Source organism: Peromyscus californicus, unplaced genomic scaffold (genome assembly GCF_007827085.1).
Source record: "Peromyscus californicus insignis strain IS unplaced genomic scaffold, ASM782708v3 Scaffold_7__1_contigs__length_154581171, whole genome shotgun sequence".
In the NCBI taxonomy this organism is placed as follows: Eukaryota; Metazoa; Chordata; class Mammalia; order Rodentia; family Cricetidae; genus Peromyscus; species Peromyscus californicus.
This window is the reverse complement of record NW_026294595.1, coordinates 147,461,229-147,486,554: the sequence shown is the minus strand read 5'-3', so window position 1 is coordinate 147,486,554 and position 25,326 is coordinate 147,461,229. Positions and strand designations below refer to the sequence as shown.

Genomic DNA, 25,326 nt, shown 5'->3' with positions numbered 1-25,326 from the left:
CTCATTATGTAGACTAGTCTAGGATCTCTCACAGAGATCCACCTGCCTCCGCCTCCCGAGAGCTGGGATTAAAGGCGGGCCTAGCCCAGGCTGGTCTCAAACTTGCTATTTAGGCAAGGCAGGCCCTAAGTTCTGGATCTTCCTGCTTCACTGGGCTTATAGGCCAGTCCCCATTCCTAACGGTGGGCATTGCTGGTACCAAGAAGACACTGCAGGAATGCAGACAGGGCACCGAGAAACCCTAGGTTTATTGACGTGAAGAAGAAGAAACAGTGAGCTTGTAGATCTGAGCTTTATTACCCAATGACGTCACCTCAGGATGGGACTGGGATCCCTGGACGGTGGTTCCACATGGCACAAAACCCGAGATCCTCAGAGCTGCAGACCTCTGCATGAGCCAAAATGCCTCTGGAAAGGAAATACAGAGGGGGCAGGACAGGCGCAAGAGGTGGCAAAAGACCCTGATGGCAGTCTTTGTGAGAGACTCTCCCAGGGCCACGAGTCCTTCAATATTCCGTCCTTCTCCAGGAACAAGAGTCGAAAGCCATGGCAAGTCCTGCACTTACTCAGCTGGTGGAAAGCACAGCGAAATCACTGCACCAGGACAACTGTACAGTCTGTTTCCACCTTTTCCCACAGCAACTCTACAGCAAGGTAAAAAAAGAGCCTCCATGTACAAATCCAAGGCAGGAGCCAGGCGGGCACACCCACCTCAGATGGTACAAACTGCTCACTACTGTAGCTGGTGGCAGGACACAGGGAGGAGGGCGGAGTCCTGAGACAAGAACCCTAGGAGTGGGGCCAGCTCAGTCAGTGGTGGACCTCCGGTACCAGAACCGAGCTCGGAAGTCGTCACTGCATGTCATGAAGCCAGGGTTGGTGGGCGAGTGCACAATGCAGCGCACGATGTTGTTGTGGCCCAGGGACAGCAGGTTTCTGCGCTCAGCTGTCCTAGAGTCCCAGCAGCAGAGGCTGATGGTCCTTTCGTCTGGCAGCAAAATATAGTCCTCAGTGTGGTTAAACACAGCCTGTGTCCGGTGCACCTGCCGTCCACTCAGACCCGCGCCTGCCATACAAACCAACATGTTAGCCTGTGGAGCAAGGGGCAGCCTGAGACCCTTACACTGTTCTAGCAGTGTGCCGACACTGTCACCCCCAGGCCTACTACCCAAGGCAACTGTTCACTTCGATGTACTTGAAGGCCAACACCAACCTACATCATTTATCTTCTACAGCAGTTTAAACCCATGGTGCGGGGCACTGTCTGGCGTCTATTGATTTTCTTACTGCTGGGCCTCAGCTTGTATTCACTGAAGAGTGTTTTAAAATCCTCTGCACACAGCTTTGTCTCCTCAGGATAAGCTCCTAACATCACACCTAATGAGCACCCAACTTTCAAAGGGAAGCTTTACCATTTCATGATTATATAGAGAAGAGATTTTTATGTTGCAAATACCACCTAATGTACAAATGAATGAGCCAGGGCATTTCATTGCTTAATGAGGCTGTATTTTGGTGGACAGCCTCCCAAATATCTTGCACTTCTAACTGCAGAAACCAGAGGTCACATGCTACTTTCATTCAGAGCTCGAGGTACAGATCCGTAAGAGGAACATGACTATAGAGGAAAAACACACCCCTCATAGTCAGTGGGGTGTGTGCTCCTTAGGGCCATGACTTTGGGTAGATGGTTTCCTAACTCAAGCCTTCCTTTCCTCACCTCCCCAGTGTCTACCCACGAGGGTGCTGAGGATGAAAACAAATGGCACCCAAGCCCCACTGTGCAAGTGCTCAGGAGAGGCTACCAGGGGTGTTTATCTGTAAAGGCTGCATGGAGTAACAGGTGCAAGGCAGGTCTCCTCAATGCTCAGCAGTGAACTCTGGCTTCTAATTTGCATAAGTTCCTAACTTCCACTGACTGACAGTAATGGTGACAGATATCAATCTGTGTGCAGATACACAGACTCGCCTAAGAGTGTGACAGAAACCACATATTTAAATTTTTGACACGACACTCAATTACCTTTCTGAAATATTTATCAAGTTACCCCTCAGTAAAATGTGCTGATTTCTTCAAACTTCCACCAATAAACTAACACAGTCCTTTGAGTCAGAGATGGTTTGGTGAGCCAAGAACGAAGCTCCTCACTTCTACTTCTTGCATTTACAGTATGGCTGTTCATTTTATAACTGACTTTCCATTTTAAATTCTTTTACAAAATACTGCAAATTTTCACTCTTCCTGTGAGTGAAATCTGGGCTCATCTTTTTTTTTTTTTAATCTTATCCATAGCCTATCTATAGATTATGATTACTGACCTTTCTACTATGTAAAAAAACCACGATGAACTGAACTCATCCAATGTCCTCTTCAGTTTTCCCCTTCCCATCACTATTTCAAAACCACTTTGTGTTCTAAGTAAATCTTCAAACCAGAATGGAAACCCTGACATGCTGACTGTCAGGGTGCTGCCTTGGGAATTAGGAAATCAGTAACGTGGACATTCCTTCAGGAAAAACAATTGCAACTCTCTACTAAATCAAGCCAATAAACCACACCCCAGGTGTTCACAAACATCTAATCTCTTGGCAGCAGTCCGGTGCATGTCCGTCCTAGTGCATTATCCCCTGGAAAACAAGGGCTGTCACTTGTAAACAGAGCAGTTCCATGTTCACTCTGATGGCTTCTGCATGCAAGAAGTACCTGGTTAAGAGATATTTTCCAAAACGACACCATATAAAGTATCATAAAGTTACCAAGGATAATGATGACTAGCTTTAGGCAATTAGCGTGTGCCACAGAGAGGACCAGTGGTGCACCCTAGTGGCCTGAATGTCACCAGCTCTTCCATGTCTCTCCAAGATGCTAACTCAGACAGCCCCTTACAATAACGGTCCCCTGGCAAGCTATAACCGTGGTGTGTTCAGTGTAGTGAGACACACATCTCACAAGAGAGGCAGGCAGTGGAACTTCCCAGGAGGTTCCTGTCAAACAACACTCTTAGCCGCTGGGGAACACAACAAGGCGCAGCAGCACACAGCACTCACCGCACCCAGATCTGAACTGAGTACTGCGCTAGGAAATTCAAGACTCACCATAAAGGGAGCCCGTGGGCACAGCCACTACAAACTAGAGACTAACAGGAACTGATGGGGGAGCCGAGCTGGCTTTCTTTTCTTCCTGTCTGCTGGGTCGACTTCATATATATGGACACTGGTGATCTCTTTCGGAGCTGCCTGTCTTGGCCTAGGGATGGGCCAAAGCCCTCTCTAACCTCCCCCTTTCTCCAGTGTATCTCATTCTGCAGGAATCCGATCCCCGAGAAATGCCAGCATCACCTTCTCACGCACCTGTGTACCTCACCAGTGTCCTCCCTGTGGAGATCTCCCAGAGCTTAGCTACAGAGTCTTTTCCACTCGAGAGGATGTACTTGGAATTCTTGGAGAAAATGGCAGAACAGACTTCTGCGCCATCATGAGCTTTCTCAAAGGTTGTGATGCATCGATTGGAGACGCCATCCCACAGCTTGATGCAGCCGTCCTTGCTGCCAGTGACGTACATGTTGGCACTAGGATTGTAGTTAACGGAACAGATAGCATCGGTGTGCTGGTCTTGGGGATTGCAAGAGACAAAACACTGGAAGGTGTTGATGTCATAAAGGCGAAGCGTAGGGTGCTGAGTCCCAACCAGGATAAAGTCTCCAGAAGGGTGGAAAGAGATGGAGCGCAGCATTTCAGCTTCCTGTGAGGATAGAGGCACAATGTCAGTTACCAGCACCTGACGGAGCAAGCTACAGGAAGCAGGAGGGACAAAAGCACTTCCCGGGACGTAGGAAACTGGTTCTTTCTAAAACTACTTACTGGTCAGTTACTCCTAAAACAAGACAGGAGCTTTACTTGCAAATGGACATGGGGTGAAATCAGATGGATCCTTGCAAACAGATTAAAGGAGCTGCATTCATGTAGCCAGATATGAAAAAGAGCTTTTCTAATCTGCCCTAGGGCAGCAAATACTAAGCAAAACCAACCAATGAATGATGGAAGCTGCTTCTGAAAACATGAGCATTTCTGTAACATAGACCCAGTATCGGGCCACAAATCGTTTTTCTGAAACATTCAACAGTTCCAACTGAGAGTGTCGGTACCTGTAAGTTACTTTTAGGGAAGGCAGACTTTTGCTTGTTTTGGTTTTGTTTTTTTCCCAGTCCCGAACTCAGTGTCATGAAAGCAATCCATCCCTAACCACCCCCCCCCCCTCCCGCTTTGAGACAGAGTCTCACACTATAGCTCAAGCTGGCAAGGAACTAACTATGCAGCAGGTTGGCCTTGAATTTGTAACAGTTTTCCTGCCCAGTCTCCTGAATGCTGGGATTACAGTGTGACCACCATGCTCACCAGGAGTCCTGAGAGTGATGTGCACTATGAACCCTCAGACCTGTGACCATGAATCTGTGACCAGCTGCAGTCCTACCTGGGCAGAGGACAGCCATGGCCCACACACCAATGGAGTCTGCTCTAAGTGCCACCTAGGGCATGTCCTTTATAGGGTAGTCACTGAGACCACCTGGAAAAATAGTCACAAAATACCCGAATCTGAGAAAATAACCATAAAAAGATTGTATCTAAATAAGTCAAGGCTCCTCTGATCTCTAACCTGAATGTATTTGAAGGCTCTTTTTGCAGACGGTTTGGAATAATCAAACAATTTTAGAGTATAATCCCTAGAGCCTGAGGCCAGGATCTGTTCTGTAGGGTGAAAAGCAAGACATGTGACTTCATCCACATGATCGTAAAGAGTTCGAATCACTGGGTGGTTCTCCATGTTCTGTTGCGCAGTCTCATTCATCATGACCTGGACCAACAAGAAAAGGAGAGACAGATGCTCAAGGTACAGAGGCACCTGGTCCAAGCCCACAGTCCCAGGAGGCAAGCCAGAGCTGGTGACCACACAGCTCTGCTGCCTGGAGTAATGGTAGGCGGGAATGGTACCTCAATTGGCATGGCACTTTTGGCCAACATTCTTTCCGTGTCCAATATCTTTATGGAAGCATCAGCAGATCCTGTGGCTATTAACTGCCCGTCTCTGCTATAGGTGGCCACACGGCATGGGCCTTTGTGGGAAGTGACATAGCAGGTTTCATACTCGGAGGCCTCGGGTGACATTGTCTGGACATCTGCATCAAACTCCAGGTCAATCCCTGTGCCAGGGGCAACTGTATCGGAGCGACCAATCGCATACTGGACCGCGGTGTCATCATTTTCCATCCCTGAAGGAATCAAAATTAAGAGCATGAGAAAAGCTGGTAAGTGCAAAGACAAGTTCTGGATCTAAAGTGAAGGTGATGTCCACCAACACCACCAAATGTTTGACAAATCATGCACTGTGTCTATCCTATGCAAGATGCACACTGCTGCAGGCAGAATGGGTTGTGGAAGGGAATACTTCCACAGCCAAATTCACTCTTAACAACACCTATAAAATGCAACAAAAACAGCAGCCCAGTAGTTAATTTACTGTCCCCATTTAGAATGGGGAGGTGGCACTTTGCTTGTTTTGTGGTGTTGGAGACAACCCAGGGCCTCACACCTGCTGGGCAAATACCCTGTCACCAAGCTTTATCTCCAGCCCTGAGTTCCAGTCTTTAGGGCTGTGATCAGTTAGTAGCAGCTTTGGTGTGAATTAGTTATGCTTCTAACATTAGTGAAATGCTTTTGAAAGAATGCCAAACTGAAGTATACTGAAGTTTATAAACAATATGTTTGTTGGGTGTTACAAAAGTTGCCTGTGATCTCAGGAGGCTGAGGCTTGAGGATCATGAGTTTAAGATCTGCTTCACCTACATATTGAGTTCAAGATAGCCTGGGAGACAAGAAATCTGATCTCAAACAAGCACACAAGCAAACAAAAAGCTGGGCATGATGGAGCCCACCTTTAATCCCAGCACTCATGGGAGGCAGAGGCAAGTGAGCTGAGGCCTGTCTGGTCTACATAATAAGTTCCAGGCCAGTCAGGGGTACATAATGAAATCTGGTCTTCAAAAGAAAACAAGGAGGCTGGAAAGATAGCTCAGGGGTTAAGAGTACCTATCCTCAGGTTCAGTTCCCATCATCCACATGGTAACTCACAACCATGTACGATTCCAGTTCCAGGAGACTGGATGATCTTTTTTGGCCTCTGTGGGCACCAGGCACTCATGTGGAACACGCACATACATGCAGGCAAAACACTCATACACATAAAACAAAAAGTAAATCTAAAAAAAATTAAAACCAAAATAAAACACAGAGGTTGGAGAGATGGCTCAGCTGTTAAGAGCACTGGTTGCTCTTTCAAAGGATCTGGTCAAATTCTCAGCAGTTCACAACCATCTGCAACTCTTGTTCCAGGGAATCTGATCCCCTCTTTTGGCCTCCAGGGGCACTGCACACATATAGCACCCAAACTAGTAAAACAGTAATAATATTAATAATCACTCCTCAAAAAGACCCTTAACAAACAAAAGTGTTGGATACAAGAATAACCTCATATATCGCAAAAACAATAACTGGAACTGGTACAGGAGGAATCAAAACACATGAAGAACTCTTGTGGTCTCTTCCCATGCATACAACTCTTGCTTTTCAAAACAAACACAGGCCTGTACTGTAACTTGGAACTTGCTTGGTCATTTAAACACTTAAAATAAAATTCATCACAACAAGTCTTTAACATTATATCGCTTCAACATTATACACTTTTATGGCTATCTAGAATTAAAATCTTAGATTTAAAGTTAAAAATATTTAAAGTTGCTTTTTGTGCAACATTTTAATTTACCATTTCCCCCCTCAGGACAGTTTCACAAGTGGCATTCTCAAGTCAAGGGAAATCTTTTTTGTGAACACACAAAATCTCTCCATTATGTACGCTTCCATCCTGACCCAGAATAATGGTGTGCGTGCGTGTGTGTGTGTGTGTGTGTATGAGCTGTGGAGACCACCTGCTGATTGAAAGCAACCTTAAACAAAACAAACTTCCCACAAATGTTGGGAGTGACATGTGGACACAGCTGGGTATTTCAAAACCCTGCTGAGGGTAAGGCAGGCGCCAGGATATACCTACCAATGACCAACACAAGGTCCCGGTATCTGCAGAGATTCTGGTGGGAAGGTTAACAATGTGTGGAAATGATTCAAAGAACCAAGCAACTTTCAGATAGTATGTTATGAGGGAAATGGATCACTCTGGCAGCAAGTGAGCAAAGGAGCATGGGGAAGACAGAAGAAATCTCTTTTCTTTTCTTTTTTTTTTTGGTTTTTTGAGACAGGGTTTCTCTGTAGTTTTGCGCCTTTCCTGGAACTCACTTTGTAGACCAGGCGGGCCTCGAACTCACAGAGATCCGCCTGCCTCTGCCTCCCGAGTGCTGGGATTAAAGGCGTGCGCCACCACCGCCCGGCCAGAAGAAATATCTTAAAGGGTGAGGGGAGCTACTTGCCATGAGACCTGAGCGAGACTTGAGGGGAATGTCCAGATGACTCATAGAAATAAAATACATCACACCAGCTTCCTCACCTGGACTTCACTTACCCGTTTAGTACCCATCACTGGACTCAGCACACACTGGACATTGAAACTACACAGAAATAACTTCAAACACTGCCCCAGGCAGACATCTACAATGCCATTCTGGGATATACGAATCCACATTCCTAGTTTACCTAGTTTGATGAGATGCAGGAGCTGCTCCGAGGGTGCGCACACCGACTGGGGCTTGATCTCATTGATGAGGCCATTGGCAATGCTGATGTAACCGTCATAGAGCAGCTGGCTAATGATCAGCTTGTAGAGCTGCTGGCGGTCCTTCAAACCCACTTTGGTTCTGTACATTTTGCAGAAGAGGACGGTTTCCCTGACTGCTGCAAGAGAAAACAGGCATTGATGAAAACCAGAGGCACCCCTCAGTTACTGGCAGCGCAGGTCCCCGAGGTCAGGAGTAATCACATCTTTCACTCTCAGCTTGACTAGCTGTATTATCTTTGGTTGGTGACCTTGGTTTCCTGGGTTCAGGTTCCTCGGCTGTTCCCTGATCACTGGAGGCTAATCAAGATGGTACACAGAAAGTGCAGAGGTGGATGCTCGGCATACAGAAACTACCCAGATAATGCCACCCATGGCTACAGTAGAACCCCTCACCTTTTTTTCTCCTCTGCTAAACTACCCACCTGGAACTTTTATCCTCTGTCGCTATCCCTTCCGTTTCTTCTGTTAACGGGGGTGCAGGAGGCAGACGGGTGACACTCTGTCGGTGACTGGACCACTTTACTGTCCTCACCAGCTGGGCGGTTAATCTGCGAGTGACTTTTATTATTTTTAAAACCTATTTCCAGGTCACTGAGCTTATTACTATAATAATACTACTTGATGGGGTAGTAAATTAACACATAAATACATCACACACAAAAAAGAGGCTCAGAAAATGAAAACTAAGCCAAGTTCAACGTTCTGGAAAAATTCTAAGCTAAATTGCTTAATAAAAATGTTGCCAAGTGCTGGGCATGGTGGCTCGTCTTTAGTCCCAGCACTTGGGAGGCACAGGCAGGCAGATCCCTGGGATTTTGAGACCAGCCTGGTCTACACTGGAAGTCACAGGGCTGCATAGTGAGACCCTGTCGCAAACAAACTTAAAATGATACCACCAAAACAAATGAGAAATGCAGATCTGAAGATTGTGCTCTCAGTTTTATTTGGAAGGATCTAAGCTCTCCAGTCCATGAAAATGAAACAAAACTAAAGATGACAGTTTCTATATCAACTTGGGTACATAATCTGCTAATAATCAGTATGTGTGTGGTTAGATGTTAGGCTCTAGGTGTCTGGGGACAGCAAGTAAGAAGGTAGGCCTGGGGATACAGCCGAGGGTTACAGTGTTTGCTTAGCCTGCCAGATGCCCTAGACTCAGTGACAACTGAGTCAACAACAAAAACACAACAACAACAAAAAGACCCGCAAGGCCACACTGAGCATCATACTGACGGGGTTCCTGAACAGTTAACACTCATCAAGCACTTCCTACTGCCAGAAACGATTCCAAGCACCTACTTGACATTAGATCACTAAACGAAGGTATTCAATATATTCATGCACTTACGTTAGAAATACATGTATACAAATCTACCCTTGCATAAGACACAACAGAGATGAAACGAATTCCAAGAATCTAGGACACCCATTCAAGCTAAAGTCAGCTCCAAAAGTTGAGGGCAAGTCTACGTACTCCGAAGCCCACAACTTAAACCACTGACCTACCGCCATCTCTTTACTTTTGCTAGGGAACACCTGGGGCTGTATCACGAGATTTAAAGAAAAGAAAAAAGTGGTTGAGCCTTCACTTAATTCCCCACCGAACTTCTAATGGAGCACAGGTCTATTTAGAGCCTCTCCAGGTCGCCGGAAAGGACACTAAGGCACGAGGCAGGAAGAGCCCGACCCAAGGCTGCTAACACCCGGGGATGCAGGGGTCCCAGGGAGAAGCCACGCGACCACCCCGCTCAGGAGGAAAGCAGGGACCCGCCGGGTCCGAGGCTCTTTGAGGCTCGGGGTGCAGGCCTGGCCGACCAACTCTGGGACACGGACTTGGGGCGTACGGCCTCCCGCCATCCTCTCCGCTAGCTCCAGTCCTTCACGCAATCCACTACAGACCCCAGCCAACCGCACCAACCCGTTTCCCTACGCCCGCCCCACTCCAAACCCCGTACCCCCGATCAGGGTCTCGGTCTCCCGCTCTCTTCTAGAAAAATGGAGGCGCGAATCGTGCCCGATCGATCGCTCTGAATGCACACTCACTGCGCACGCGCAAAGGGCACGCAGCAGAGCGCCGAGCAACCTGCCGCTCACTCGCAAGCCTGCTCTCGCCATCTTACTCACTGGCACGTCCGAGACGCTCATTCACCTCCTCCGAGCTGATCACCGTCGCGACAACCTTGAATCCAAAGGGCTGCTGTGTGACCGGCAAACGCCCGATCCTAGGGAGCACGGCGAGCGATAGAACGGCCACAGATCGGCAGGCCGTTGGCACACCACTTCCGGGCTCTGACGGCCCAGTGCGCCTGCGCCCCAGCTACGGCACGGACCGAGCTTCCTGTGGTCGCGTTCACGGTGAGCCAATCACAAGACAGCGTCGCTTCGTCTCTAGCCAATCAGCTTTCGGACGAGAGGGTTTAACTCCTATTTTAAAAGGAGGACCTTTGAATTGTAACGGCTGAGCTCCCGGGATCGCTTGGAGGCTTCGGTCAGGGGCAGGATCCTGCCGGTGGGTAGAAGGGGACCGGGTGGGCGAGGGCGAGCCTGGATGCTGCAAACCGAAGGGGAATGTTGAGTGGCATTGGGGTAGTGGGCTGACTCAATGGGTTTGCATTCGGTGTAAGAAAGATCCAGATGGCCCCTTCCCTCCTTGCGTTTGGGTTCTGGTGGGAATGGGACCCAGACCACCAGCTAACCAAATAATTTGCAAACTGATGGTGGTGTTATGGATGACGCAACTGCGGCTTAGTGGGGATTGCTTCGGGTGGAGAGGCGGGGGTCTGGGTTGGATCGACGAGTCAGTCGATGAACGAGAGTCCCCTTGTAGAGAGAGAGACGCCCAGGACTGGTGCTGCCCTCACTGCAGTCTTTTGAGTAGTTGATGTAGGGACTACTTGAGGGTCTGCTTCAAAGCGTAGACCCGCTAAAGCTCAGTTTGTAGGTTATCCCAGAAGCCCTGGGTTCTACCCCCATCCCCCTCCTTTAAATCCCAGTAGTGAGGAGGTGGAGGCAGGTGGATCAGAAGTTAGAAGCCATTCTCAGTACTTAGTAGATCCGAAGCTGGCCTGAACTGCATGTGACCCTGACTCAAAAATAGTCAAAACAAAAAATCACCTCCCAATATACCAAATGTAGTTGCTCACATCAGCAGTCTGAGGCAGGAGGTTAGCCTTGAGTTTGAACCCAGCCTCATATACAATGTGAGCGAGCCTTTCTCAAAAGTGGGGCCTGTGAATGTAGTTTGGTTAGTGGAGTGCTTGCCTACCATGCCCTGGATTTGATTCTTAGCTCTTCATGCACTGGGCATGGTGACCATGCTTGTAATTCCAGCATTGGGGAAGTAGAGGCAGGAGGATCAGAAGTTCAAAGTAATCCTCCATTATAGCATGTTCAAGGCTAGCCTGGGCTACGTAAAACCCTGTCTCAAAAACAAACATAAGGCTGCGTGCGTATGGTCCCAAATTCCTTTACACCCAGAACTTGGGAGCAGATGTAGAAGGAACTCCTGAGTTCAAGGCCAGCCTGGTCTACATAGTGAGTTGCAGACCAACAGGATTACACTGCCGCAAAAAACCAAAACCAAACCAGCAAAATCCTGGCTTCACTGCAGGTGTAGGAAAGAGGAATGTCTTAGAGATCCCCTGGTGCAGCTAATCATGGGGAAGTTAAAATGGAGGGTCATTTATTAAAGCTGGCATCAGGGCCTGGGAGCTCCATTTCCTAACAGGCATCTGGTGAGGGGGATACAGCTCCGGTCCTTCACTTAATGCTTCTTCTCCTGCCTGGCCTCCCTCGTTTGTGCATCATGGGCTCTTCAGTAACACGCTCAGTTGTTTGTCCCTTGACAGCAACCGTATATCTGAAAAGGGGACCCGAGCCTGCTACTGTGACATGAGCACTTTTCTTACTTGAAGTTGTAAATCTTTGAGCTGAATGGGATCTGTGAGGGTCATTTGATGTAGAGGAGAAGGCGGAGGACTTGGTTTGGGGAAAAAAGAGGCCAAGCCAGGAGGGTAGGAAGTGACAACTAGCCAGGTAATAGATAAACCGGGGAAGGGGGCAAAAGTGGTGATTGGCCAATACCTTTTCCCCAGGAATCAAGTAAGTGCTGGGTTTGCCGTGGTAGGGGAAGCTGAGAGACTGGCAACGCAGTGGGATTCAAAGGGCCCAATGGGATTGGGCTTGGGGGGAGGAGAAGAGTGGGTAAGCTTTGCTGTTCTGGGGAGATGAGAGATGGGATCATGGCCTGAGGCAACGGTGGGGCTAATCGGGCTTTTTAAGGTAGGAGGCATTCCAAGCAGGCTGTGTGGTGGACTTTATGTATTAAAGCAGAAAGAACATGCCGGGGAGGGAAGGGAATGAGAGAGGATGTGATGAGCTGCAGTGATTCAGTGGGAGGGATCTCACGCATGTGCAGGGTGCATATCAGGTAAAACATTGACCTCTTGTCAGCTTCTTCACTGGTACCAAGAAAAGTATGAGGTGCACACGTTATAGCTTGCCCAGCACTTTAAAGCAGGTGGCTTCCTTTAAATGAAAGGCTCTGTTTCTCTCTTCAGGTGACATGGACAGATGTAAAGAAAACTGTGTTTCCAGGCCTGTTAAGGTAAACAGTTACCTGTAATCACGATTGTATTTAATTTTGAAATGAAATGCATTTGGTTTGTGTGCACCCATGCATGTGCCACAGTGTAGGTCAGAGGGCAGCTTGCCGGAGTGGGTTCTCTTTACCATGTGGGTCAGGGAATATAACTCAGGTTGTCACACTTGCCTGCAAGAGCCCTTATCCACTGAGCCATGGGCACAGCCCTTGTGGAAATTGTTCTGCTATTGGGATTCTTCCCACCCTTGCTTTGGGTGGAAACTTTAGGTTCCTTCCTGGCCCTGCCTGGAGGCCTCCCGGGCGGTGAGCCTCCATTTCTGCAGGAGATGACTTTGCACTTGAAACTCCTACCCTCCGAGTGAGTGGTGGATCCTGAGTGAGTGCTTGGCGTGGGTCTTGAGAGCTGTGTAAGACTCTGACCCGTTACTTACAAGTAATGCAGCGTGGTAACGATCGCTCTCCCAGGAGCCTACACTTGTTTCTTCTTTGTCAAAGTCCCCCCTGTCTCCTAATGAAAACTTAATTTCTTAATAATCTCTTATGCATTTTAGTTTTGGAGATTACATTTTTTTTTTCAAGACAGGGTTTCTTTGTGTAACAGCCTTGGCTGTTCTGGAACTTGCTTTTTAGACCAAGATGGCCTTGAGTTCAGATCCTCCTGCCTCTGCCTCCCTAGTGCTCTGTCTAAAGGCATGTACCATTAACCTCCCCTAACCCCTGGGCAGAGATTACTCCTCTCCCCCCCTCCCAGATGGGGCTTATCTGTGTCGTTTTGGTGCCTGTCCTGGATTTCACTCTGTAGTAGGTTTGTAGATCAAACTTAGAGATCCGCCTGGCTGGGATTAAAGGCGTGCACCACCACCGCCCAGCTGAGATTACATTCTTAAAAAGTATTTTTGTTGGGTAGGGTGCGGTGGGCACGCCTTTAATCCCAGTACTTGGGAGGCAGAGATAGGCAGGCTGAGACAGAGGCTAATCTGTTCTCTATAGTCCCGGGCTGGCCAGAATTACATAGTGAAACCCTGTCGAATAAGTACTAAACATAAAATCATTACAAGGTTTTGATAGAAAGTTTTGGTAACAGTTGTGCCAAGGCTGGCCTAGAACTCAGTGCTGCTCCTCCCTCAGCCTCCCCAGTACTGGGATTACAGTTGTGTGCCAGGACTTTACAGAGGTCAGTGTCTCATCATTGGATGGAGGCTTAGTTCACGAGTGGTTAATAGCGCAGGATTTTGGGGTGACAATGGGAAGCATCCTCCCTTTAGTCACAGGCACATTAAAATAGCTTCATCTCCCCTCCTTTTTACTTTATTCTTTTTAGAAGGTCTACTTGTTTATATTTTGTGTGAATAAATACTTGCCTGCATGTATGTCTGTGTACCGTGTGTGGCTGACACATGAGGCCAGAAGAAGGCATCAGGTCCCCTAGATCTGGAGTTACAGATGGTTGTGAGCCACCACATGGGTGCTGGGAACCGAACCCAGGTCCTCTGAAAGGGCAGCCAGTGCTCTGAACTGCTCAGTCATCTCTCTGCCCCCATTTCCATTTATTATCTACAGTATTTATGAGTTTTGTTAGATTTACAAGGAAACTTGGTTGCGTTCTCAGGATACCATCAGCAATAACATCTGCTTTCTCTCGATCCTAGACCACAGTTCCCTTCGGTCCGAAACGAGTCTTGGTGACAGAGCAGATTCCTTCTCAGAACCTAGGATTGCCTGGCAGTGGCCAGGCCCAGCGGGTCCTGTGTCCTTCCAACTCCTCCCTCCGTGTCCCTTCACAAGCACAGAAACTTGTCTCAGGTCAGAAGCCAGTGCCAAAGCAGTTGCCAGCTGCCAGTGTTCCTCGACCTGTGTCCCGGCTCAGTAACCCCCAGAAGAGTGAGCAGCCGCAGCCCACAGCCTCTGGTAAGCCAGCCTTTTCATTGCATTGGATGGTCATTCTTTTCAGCTGTTGCTCAAAAAGCAAAGGCATGGATTGGCATTTGTCCTCTGAAGCCCTAGCTTCTATACCGTGTCTGTTGAGGATGAAGAGAAGACGGGATGAGCACAGATGTAATTGCTGGCCCTGCCAAGGGGAAGCTACTGGAGGTTCTTTGGATGCAAGGGAGGGGCTGCTGCTGGTTCTGGGGCTCTCCTGAGAGGGAGGCTGAACTCAGACGGCAGTGTCTAGAGTAGGGTTAATGTTGATGATTATTTAGCAGCCTGTGAATGCTTGCAGACTCTGAGATAGCCTTGATCTGCATCCCCTCAACCCTTGCAGCCACTTCATGTAGACAGCCAGTTATTGACACACTTACACAGAAGGGGCTAAAACTTGGCAGTCACCTTCTCCTAAGACATCTTCAGAAAGGAGAGGTGTGGGGAATTTGCCACTTCATTTAGGAAGCAGATATGCAAGACAGCTGGGTGATAAGACCTGGAAGATGAGTGGGAAGAGGTAACTGTAATGGTGTAGGAAGAGAGAAAACTTAGGCTGGACTCATAAGGAGATAGAAGAGTCTGTAAAATAAGCCAATGTCAGACAGAGAGTCTGGAGGAAACCCACTTACGTTATGTGCATATATGCCAGGCCCTGGGAGGGTGACTGCGGAAGGGCCAGGGGGCTGAAGCTTATGTATGTGGCATCCTGAACTCCAGCAAGGGAGGGTGCCTGGGTCCTCCAGTAGAGGGAGAGAGGCAGCAGCAAGCTGTGGGGGCAGAGGAGGATGAGGGTGAAGGAAGCCTATGCTGCCCTGCAAATCAGCCTCTTAGCTGGCCCACTGTGTCCCTTCGCTGTCTGTCCTGATGTCCTTTAGAAATGCACCTGGGTCTTCAGGGCTCCCCCAGGTCTGCAGTTCCCAATCAGCAGGATAGGACAGGCTAAAGTGTACTTTAGGTGGCTTCTGGTTCTGAGTCATATTTTGGGGTCATGGTCCTCAGCCCACTCAGTGGTGATATTGAAGACATGAGTTGAGAATATGAAAGGAAAAATTAGTTTGGACCTGTATTCATATAACCTGAGTGGAGCCACTGTGCTCTTTGAGTCTCAGGTGACAGGGACATGTCCCACACGTGTGCAGCTCTTGAAGTAGCACCCATAGTCCCTAGGTGTGCTGCTGTCACATCTTCCTGAGCTAGTGGCTTCTTTGTTTTATGTGTCTTTGGAAGGAGGGTGACTGGCTTGTGTTCTCTTCTGATGTTAATAATTAGTACACAGCAGCACATGGATGTCCGCTGCCCACTCTGCAGGTGGAGAAGGTAGCCGTGGCAGCTTGTGGATGGGGGTGCTGCTGATTTCTCTCTGGAAGCTCTTCCTGGGGAAAAGGCTCCAGGGTGAGACATTCATGGTTTTGTTGGAGGAGGGCCTGCTCATATTTCCTAGAAGTTATGAGGCTCCATGTGGCAGGAAGCAGGTTACAGGCTATGTATGGTTTCTGATTTAGTCATCTTCCCGGGGAAGAAAATGAAAAGCCTGGGTTTATGAAGCTTGATGCACCTCTAGTATTTTGGTGATGGATTTTTGTTGTTTGTTTGTTTTGTTTGAGACAGGGTTTTTCTGTGTAGCCATAGCTGCCCTGGAACTCACTCTGTAGACCAGGCTGGCCTCAAACTCACAGCGATCCGCCTGCCTTTGCCTCCCGGATGCTGGGATTGAAGGTGTGCGCCACCATGCCCAGCTATGTGACTATTCTTTGATTTATCTCTGTTCACAGATTTTTTTTTAAAAAACTTCATATAGTTGCTCTAAAAACAGTATTTTAACTTATTTCATATAGGAAATAATTCTGAAAAGGAACAGGCATCAAAACAGAAAACTGAAGACTCAAAAAAGTAAGCTTTCTTCCTCTTCTACCAGAATATCCATCTGGCTGCAGGCCACCATGCTTAACACCATCCCCATTAAAGTCAAATTTACTAGGGGATCAAAAGTTATTTTTACTTCTTTATTTAATTTTTTCATGGAAAATGTTATTAAAACTTTATTATTTAAAAAGTAGTAAATAAAAAAAATCCCATGTCAATGTACATACAACACAGACCCGAAGACTATCCAGCTTACTGAGCTAATATACAGTTTGCGAAGACATTGGGAATGGCTTGTTGGGTCTGTCCTGCTTCACCAGTGACAGTGGCTCTCCCCAACAGCCTTTTGGCTTCTCTGGGGCTGTGCAGGGAGGAGGTCCCCACACGGTCCTGAAAGGGTGTGCTGCCAGTACTGTAGCTGTCCTGTGGTGGTAAGGGTTGTCAGTCTGTCTGTTCTGGAGTGCAGTGCTGCTTTGGGCTGGGGAAGTTGGCCTTCGTGGCTCATTCTGGTGGTTTGGGGTTGGTGCATGTTGAATGTACCTATTGGATATAGTCTGAGCATGAACAGGTTGACTGCTCATGGGCAAACGGTAGAGATTTTTTCATATCTTAAATATTCACATTACTTTCTAGAAGGCAGTGGACTCTGGAGGACTTTGACATTGGCCGCCCGCTAGGTAAAGGCAAGTTTGGAAATGTCTATTTGGCAAGAGAGAAGCAAAGCAAGTTCATCCTGGCCCTGAAGGTGCTGTTTAAAACCCAGCTGGAGAAGGCAGGGGTGGAGCACCAGCTTCGGAGAGAAGTGGAGATCCAGTCCCACCTGCGGTGAGTGGTCCTCCTGTCACCAGAGCTGGGGGACCAGAGTGACTCCCGCCACAGGGAATGATGAAAGCCGCCATTTCCCACAGATGCAGGGGATGTGGCCTGAGGAAACATCCCTCAGGGAGTTTTCCTGGGATTTCTTTCCTCAGGAGGAGCGTTGGGGGAAGACCCTGGTTGAGTCGGTGTGTTTTGTTGTTTTTCCTTTTTGTTTTCAGTGTTTTCCAAGTTTGACTCAGATCCCAGTCCTGAAGCTCTGCTGTCACCTGGCAGAGTGGGGGCTGGGGGCTGTGAGTGGTGCTGTCACCTCTGGGAGGCTGTTCCCAGCCACTTGGCACCTGCCCTCTGCTGCCCATCGTCTTGGTTGTGTCTCCTGTTGGCACATCCCACTCCTGTGCACAGGCACTTTCTCCTCAACATGGAGAGATTCAGCTGACAATCCCACTAAGAACAAAGATCTCTAAAAGGGAGCCGTGTGAACTCAACCCAGACCTGTTTGTGCTTTGCAGTCCATGTGTGCATACGAGTGAAGTCCTGTTTTCTTGGGTGGGCTCAGCGTTCAGATCTCATGTGTGCTCTGAGACGCCCTACTGGGTGTATTTCCTCAGGGTCAGCATTGAGTACATCCTGAGTGGGCTCTGAAGCCTGGTGTCACCGTCTCCCTTCTTTGTTGCAGGCACCCCAACATCCTCAGGCTGTATGGATATTTCCATGATGCCACCAGAGTTTATCTAATTCTAGAATACGCGCCCCTTGGAACAGTCTATAGAGAGCTCCAGAAACTCTCCAAGTTTGACGAGCAGAGAACAGCTACAGTAAGTGCCTCACTGTCCAGGCTCGTTCTTCTCTCTTCCTTGTCTTCCTGAGGTCCCTTTCTTTATGGAGGAGTTGACTCTGTCTTTATAGAAAGGGCTTAATAGGATCGAATATTTGAAAAAAATCAAGGCTGCTTCTACCTCATATATAGAGTGGTTGGCTTGTGGGTTTTGTGTGTGTGTGTGTGTGTTTGTCTTACTTGGGTTTCTATTGCTGTAAAGAGGCACCATGGCCACTGTAACTTTTATAAAGGAAAACATTTAATTGGGGTAGCTTACAGCTCAGAAGTTTAGTCCATTATATTATCATGGTGGGACATGGCAGAGTGCAGGCAGACATGGTGCTGGAGCAGTATCTTGAGCATAGGAACCTCCAAGTCGCCCCCACAGTGACACACTTCCTCCAGCAAAGCCACACCTAGTAGTGCCTCTCCCTATGAGCTTATGGGGGACAACTACATTCACACTACCACAGGGTTTATTTTAGTGTAGCTCTAGATACAAAAATAACAATGACATAGTTCCTGTTTGCCCCACACCTTATTTCTCAATTATTGACAACAACTTAGTTAATACACTTTTGTCTACTAGAGCAATAAAGTCCACACTTTTCTCCAGAGTGCACTCGTTTTCCTTGTGATTAGAAAGGGCCGTGGGCACTGAGGAAGGAAGGTCTTGGTTCCAAGGGCACTCTTGTCACATGTCACCCTTGTGCAGGTGTAATGTGCATGACTGCTTGCTGGGTGGTAAGCTTAGTGTCCTGAGCCTGGGCTTCTTTGTCCTTTGCTTCTACTGCGAAGTCAGTGAGAGTCTGGGCCAGGAGGTTGCTTTTCCTGTCCTATTAGTTTATTCCATGTATGTGAATATTTTCCCTGCATGCTTTTCTATGTACCACATGCACAGAGGCCAGAAGAGGGAGCTGGAGTTTCAGATAGTTGTGAACACTCGTGTGGGTGCTGGGAACCGAGCCCGGGTCCTCTAGAAGGGTAGCTATCTCTCCTGTCTTTCATATAGAATGCAGAGGACGTGTTTTATGTTTGTCCAGTGCTACTCTATTCTGTTGTTCCAGCATTGGCTGCCAGGAGCTCTTCCTGGTTCCTATGTAAACTGCCATTGTGGAGCTGTTGGCTGTATGTGCTTTCTGTCTGGTGCAGCGTGCTTGGCCTTTTCTTTACTTCTGGGCCTGCCCCTAGAAGCAGCCATTCCTTCCGTAAGGATCTTGGCTTCTCTGTTGGCGAATGTTACTGGAAACCCAAGGGCGGGAACTCTTGCTGCTGAGCTGTTGATGTTTAGTGATCAGTGCTCATCGCCCTGATGTAGCGAGCTAGACTGATGCTTCAGCTCATTATTATGTGTGGACCATTATGGACATCCCTGTCCCTGGGCTGCACTGTACGCTGCACCCCAGCGGTGAGAGCAGCATCCTCCGCCTCCTTATTAGTTATGTGGTCCAGTACATGTGTATGACATGCTACATGCTCTGCTTGGGTCAGTTGGTGGCAGTTCTGTCACTGAAGACCAGCCTCCCTCCTCCTCTGGCATTTGCTGTCAGGGTTTTGGACATCAGTGGTTCTGATAGGGTGTAGTGGTCTCTTCCTGTTCATCTGTAGTTTCCCAGTGTTAGATGACACTGGCTGTGGTTTATATATCTCATTAGATGCCTGTATTTCTTTTGCTGTTTTAATGGTGCTTTTCCCCCTACTGTGTTTTGGTTCCTTTGTCTCCTTTATTGTGTGTCCTGCTGCTGTTTCCTCCCAGTCTGAGCGTTTCCCTCCTTTCCACCCCTTCCCACCCCTTCCCACCCTTTCTCAAGGCAGTGTGGTCTCGCCTCCCTTAAAGCACAGCAGTGTTTCTTCTGCGTCTTGTCTGCTTCTCTCATGCTGGAATTACAGACTGCCAACATGCCTACCTGATTTTTACAGCAACCTCCACTAATCATTTTCTTTAATTAGCCATTAATAAGAAATCATTAGCCAGGCGGTGGTGGCGCACACCTTTAATCCCAGCACTTGGGAGGCAGAGGCAGGTGTATCTCTGTGAGTTCAAGGCCAGCTTGGTCTACAGAATGAGTTCCAGGACAGCCAGGGCTACAGAGAAACAAAACAAATAAAAATAAATCACCTGTTTGGCCAACTTTCTCTTCAAAGGTAAATAAGGAAATTGTCCACCGGTTTCTGATGTTATCCTACTTCAGACCCCGTATTTGTACATAAATGTCGTCCACACATTTACACTTCTCATTTAAGGCTTCAGTCCAAGTGTGTGCATTTGGATGTAAGTCAGTGTTTCTTTCTAGATTCCTTGTTACTTAAAGTAGCACCCCCACCTGTTTACTTTTCCTGTAATTTAAGTCACTGTAGAGCGGTGTAAGGGGGTTAGCCCCGGTCCCACAGCCTGGGAGGGCTGGGGGAAGTGGTGCCAGGGAGCACAGGCTAACCCTCACGCCTGCTGCTAATGGCTCGAGCAGTGAAGCCCGCTGTGGCCTCTGCCTGTCAGTGTGCAGTGAGGGCCAGCTTCATGAGGGTCCGAAGTTCTGCTCTACCGTGGACTACAAAAGAATTGTCTTATTTGACAATGACGTATTTTTCCTGCCTTACTTTCCATTTGGGAAAACTAAGTTTTTTGCCAACTACATATGCACTTGACACAGTGGGACACACTGTGCCACCCTCAGCTCTGTCCTGAGATGACTAACCGAGGTGTCTCATACAAGCTGAGTAAGTAGCTACCGCTGAAATAAAGCCCAGCTCTTTCAAAAACCAGGACTTAAGTGGGGTGGAGTCGAAAAGGACTGACTTCTGCCTCGCCTTCCCTTCTTTGCTTACACACTTTGATGTTGACTAAAACTTAACATATTTATCTTGAGTCCAGTTACGGGATGCAAAGCAGACTGCGGGATTCCTCCTCCCACGTCTGTGCACCTGGTCAGGGCCCTTTAGGTGTTTAAAGATTGCTAATGGTGCAGTTCTTCCTCGGGTGCCTGGTGGGACTGTAATTCCAGCTTAAAGCCAGTGCCTTCCCTGCCTTACAAGGTCACATCACTGGTATTAGCTTAGTGTTAACTGAGCCCCTAGTGAGTCTAGCAGTCTACAGTTGTGTTTATAGACTTACCCCTTTTTCTACAGTGTTTGCTTCAAAAGGTGAAAACCGTGTTGGTCTGTCTCCATTGGATCAGCTTTCACAGTTCCCTGACTGCTTCCCAAATCCTTACCCGGGTTTCAATGCTTTTCCCCAATAGTACATCACTGAGTTGGCCAACGCTCTGTCGTACTGTCATTCAAAGAGAGTCATCCACAGAGACATTAAGCCAGAAAACCTGCTTCTTGGGCCAAATGGAGAGCTGAAGATCGCAGACTTCGGGTGGTCTGTGCACGCTCCGTCTTCCAGGTATGGGGTTACAGAGGTGGAAGCAGTTAGCAGAACCTTGGACGAGGTGGGGGCGGGGACTGTTAACTAAAGGCTAGTCACGCTGAAGAAATAAGGGGTCTTGGCTGACCTAGGAGTATTTTGGAGCAATGTAGACCTGATAGTTTTTTTCTGTGACCATTTTGGGCTCTGCACTCTAGGCCTTGACTTACAGATGCTGACTGTCCCTAGAGGCTAATGGGAGAGGGTGATGAACTTAGAGGTATGGCTGATGTATGGTCAATACACAAGATGTGCTCCGGAGGGCCTTGGCTTGGGTGGAGAGCAGAGCCAAGTGCCAGTTGTTTGGAACTTTGAAGCCACGTGGTGTGTGTGCAGCTCTGAGGATGCCCGACTCCTGCGTGTGTGAACAGCAGGAGCAGACCTTTACTGTCTCTGCTAAAGATGATGCAGAGGCGCCATCTATTGCACCAATTGAAAAGTAGGCAAACTCTACAAATTGAAATTGGGTTTCAACTGCTTTGTTGTCCATGTGAATGGGGTGTTTGTTGTAAAGCATACTCCTGCTGACAAGCAAGGTCTCTGCCACCTTTGGGAACTGCTTTTTAAAATATTACCAAATGCTGCTTTTTAAAAGCCTGTTAAGAGGCTGGAGGAGAAAGCTCAGCAGGTAAAGGTGCTTGTTTCTGAGGCTGACTATCTGAGTTCAATCCTGGCACCATTTGGTGGAAGGAGAGAACCGACTCTGACCAAATTGTCCTCCAAGCTCACTCTGTGGTATGCTCTTTCACAACGGTGTGCATACACAAACATGTAAATAAGTGTAATTTTAAACAATTTCAGCCTGTTTTTAAAAGTGGAGCAGTTTAAGGTCACCTCTGTTTGTCTCAGGCTGCACTGTGGTAGGTTTTTTGAACTGATGACATCAGTGGGTGCTCCTGCTACCCACTGAAACAAACACCAGAGAGCTGTAGGTGTCATGGGGTTGTATGATTAGATTAGCCTGGACTATGACCTGTCCAGTGATGACATCAGGATGGAGACAGCTTGTGGGTTTTAGGAGAGAGAATGCGTGTGAATATTTTTTGTTGTTTTTTTTTTTTTTTGGTTTTTCGAGACAGGGTTTCTCTGTGTAGCTTTGCGCCTTTCCTGGAACTCACTTGGTAGCCCAGGCTGGCCTCGAACTCACAGAGATCCGCCTGGCTCTGCCTCCCGAGTGCTGGGAATTAAAGGCGTGTGTGAATCTTGACAGTTGCTCCAACTGCCTTTCAAAATCAGTCCCCATCATAGTTGCCTGGTATTGGGGATCATCTTCAGAGAACCCCACGGAGTGCTTGTTGGGGCACCAGACATGGCTGAGTATGCCTGAACCATCTTAGCAACAGTAGCCTCCACTGTCTGCTCCCGGCTTATTCCAGCTTTGGTTTTCAAAACCCAAATGGATAGAAGATGCTGAGCTGCTGATGGCAGGACAGTGGTCCACGGCTCCATTCCAGAGCCCTGCACACTGGGATTGGCTTTGTGGATATTTACAGTCAGTCGTAGCATCCCAGTGCCTCAGTGTGCACTCCCTAAGATAGAGGCGCTCTGTTCAGTCACCTCCATTGTGACTGCCAAAAAGGTTAGCTGAATTCTTAGTAGCTCCTTTTTAGTCCACACTCATATTTCGGAAGGTGTGAGAGAGAAATCTAACCAAGCCCAGTGTGCTGGTACATACTTTAATCCCAGGAACTGAGAGGAGGGTCTCAAGTTTGAGACCAGCCTGCTAAGACCGTCTTAAAAACAAGAGAGCTTAGGCAGGTGTGGTGGCACATACCTATAAACCCAGCAGCAGCTAGAAGGCTGAGACCAGGGTGATAGCTCCTTGGAGGCCAGTCTGGGCTACAAGACGCTTTTCAAAAATAATCGGGGCGGGGGGTTGGGGGGCTGGAGATGTGGCTCAGCTGTGAAGAGCACTGGCTACCCTTGCAGAGGACCCAGTTTCTGTTCCCAGTACCCATATGGTGGCTCACAGCTGTAACTCCAGTTCTAGGAGATGTGGTGCACTTTCCTGGCCTCCTTGGACACAAAACGTTCATGTGCAGACATGCAGGCAAAACACATGTAAAATAAAAATGAAATCTTTAAACCCCAAACCAGCCAAAGTGTTAAAGAGCCCGGTGCAGTTCCCTGCAGTATGTGGCTGCCTCTTTCGTCTTGTAGACCCTTACCTTCCTATCCCCCCTTCACTGAAACAATCAAGGTTGGCCTTGAACCTCTCTAAGTCCCCCTGCCTCATCCTACCAGATGTTGGAATTACAAATGTGCACCAGTACTTACTCCCAGCCTAAAATGGTAGTGACACTTCTCTGAGAGCTCCTGTGGGACTCCACATAGTATTTCCAGGGAACACTGCAGAGCAACGCTGTTTTCTGAGATGGCGTCTTGCTTCAAAGCCCAGACTGGCCTTCAGAATTCACTGTCCTGATAGTGTGACTGGGATGAGAGGAGGGCACTGTTTTCTCTAGATTTTCTAAGAGTTGGTCTGGGGAAGTGTGATGGCTAGTGTGACCTTGCACACTCCCCTCCATCCATCCAGAGTGGGGATGTAGGTGAGCACGTGTCTGACGGCACCGCCCCGGCGTGGGGAGTGCTCATGTCACATGGATGTCAGAGTGTGTCAACCCCAGCCTCCATCGATTCCAGGAGAACCACGCTGTGTGGCACTCTGGACTACCTGCCCCCCGAGATGATTGAAGGCCGGATGCATGATGAGAAGGTGGACCTCTGGAGCCTGGGTGTCCTCTGCTACGAGTTCCTAGTTGGGATGCCTCCTTTTGAGGCACACACTCACCAGGAGACCTACAGAAGGATTTCACGGGTAAGGTGCTGCTGCTCAGTTCCTGCCGAGGGCCGGTGTATATTCACGTACACCTCTGACCCATGTCTATGGTTTTGTCATTTATTTTCCAGGTTGAATTCACATTCCCCGACTTTGTGACTGAGGGAGCCAGGGACCTCATTTCAAGACTGTTAAAGCATAACTCAAGCCAGAGGCTCACACTGGCAGAAGTCCTTGAGCACCCCTGGATCACAGCTAATTCCGCAAAACCTTCAACTGGCCAAAAAACGAAAGAGCTAACTAGCAAATCGTCTTAGGGAATCGGGGGCCATGGCCACTGCGCAACTGTGAGGAGTGCCCCATCGAGACCTCCCGGACCATCACCACTGCCCTCAGTAACCCTTGCTGAGCAGGCAGTCCTTGGCCTTGCATCCAGGAAGCCCCACCTGAGCACATGTGACATTGCCCAAGCCCCAAGAACCATGCTGCTTTTCCTGGTTTAGTAACCTGGAGGGAAGGTTCCACTGCAGCTTTCCCCACGGCCTCTGCCCCCAAGGTGTCCTTGTGGGGGTCTCACTGTGGGAAAGTTACCAGTCTGCCAGCCTCCCCAGCGATCACCTGTGTCTGTAGCCTTCAAGTGCCTGAGTGTGTGTGTAACTTATTGGGTCGCCGGGCCTGGGAAAGCTGTTGGAATGAGTATGTAGTTTTAAATGTTAAAATAAAGATTTGTATAGACTTCCTTCTTAAGTGGATCCCCTTCAGAATACCCGTCTTCAGCCTTCTTAAGCCTGTATGGGATTCGGATCCTCGACCACCACAATGGAGCACTTCGCCTGCCTTGGACTTGACTCAGGTGTTTCTAGATGTTACAGGCTCTTATGTTGGAGTTCTGTCATGTATGCAAACTTGTTAAATATATATAAGTGTATGTGTAATCTACCTGGAGTACATGGGTAATCATTTGGTCACCTGTTCACTGTTGGCTAGAGTGAGCAGGTGTGCTTTTCTGGTCTCTAGGATATGCTCCTAACATGTTAAGCTTGTAGCGGCCAGTGTTGTCTGTCCATCACCCAGAGGTGACTTGGAATTAGAGAAACAGGCTTTCACAGCCAACTCAGGACACTAGATGTCAGATGACTGGAAATGCAAGTGGCCAGTATAAATAAAATGACATGTCAACTGGATCATCCTTACACTTCAGAGCATGCCTGAGTGGAACTGCAGAGGCTGTCCCCGTGGGATAAATAAGCTTTTGGTCCCCAGTCCTGTGCTAAACTAACTGGCTTGTTGAAATAGCAACATTCCAAGTACTGTCCACCCAAGCTGCAGTTAACTG

General features: G+C 48.3%; 2 protein-coding genes across 11 annotated transcripts; one reads left to right on the top strand and one right to left on the bottom strand.

Moving 5' to 3' along the window:
- Window positions 1–273: 273 nt before the first annotated feature.
- Cstf1 (cleavage stimulation factor subunit 1) lies at window positions 274–10,069 on the bottom strand. Of its 9 annotated transcripts, none has more exons than XM_052722776.1 (7): window positions 9,736–9,818; window positions 8,203–8,328; window positions 7,699–7,896; window positions 4,990–5,267; window positions 4,655–4,852; window positions 3,352–3,742; window positions 274–1,066 (listed from the first exon to the last, which is right to left on the bottom strand). In XM_052722776.1, the coding sequence occupies exons 3-7, from the start codon at window positions 7,865–7,867 to the stop codon at window positions 807–809; spliced, it is 1,296 nt and encodes a 431-aa protein (XP_052578736.1). In that variant the 5' UTR covers window positions 7,868–7,896; window positions 8,203–8,328; window positions 9,736–9,818; the 3' UTR covers window positions 274–806. The 9 variants fall into 9 exon arrangements, with proteins under 9 accessions (XP_052578736.1, XP_052578734.1, XP_052578741.1 ...); XM_052722774.1 differs by having other exon boundaries at window positions 7,699–7,893; XM_052722781.1 differs by lacking the exons at window positions 8,203–8,328; window positions 9,736–9,818 and adding an exon at window positions 9,930–10,069 and having other exon boundaries at window positions 7,699–7,893.
- Window positions 10,037–24,929, top strand: Aurka (aurora kinase A). Of its 2 annotated transcripts, none has more exons than XM_052722784.1 (9): window positions 10,037–10,135; window positions 12,340–12,386; window positions 14,033–14,291; window positions 16,142–16,196; window positions 16,803–16,994; window positions 17,665–17,803; window positions 21,042–21,190; window positions 23,855–24,029; window positions 24,122–24,929. In XM_052722784.1, exons 2-9 carry the CDS (start codon window positions 12,345–12,347, stop codon window positions 24,305–24,307), a joined length of 1,197 nt encoding a protein of 398 aa, XP_052578744.1. In that variant the 5' UTR covers window positions 10,037–10,135; window positions 12,340–12,344; the 3' UTR covers window positions 24,308–24,929. The 2 variants fall into 2 exon arrangements, with proteins under 2 accessions (XP_052578744.1, XP_052578742.1); XM_052722782.1 differs by lacking the exon at window positions 10,037–10,135 and adding an exon at window positions 10,157–10,289.
- The last annotated feature ends 397 nt before the right edge of the window (window positions 24,930–25,326 follow it).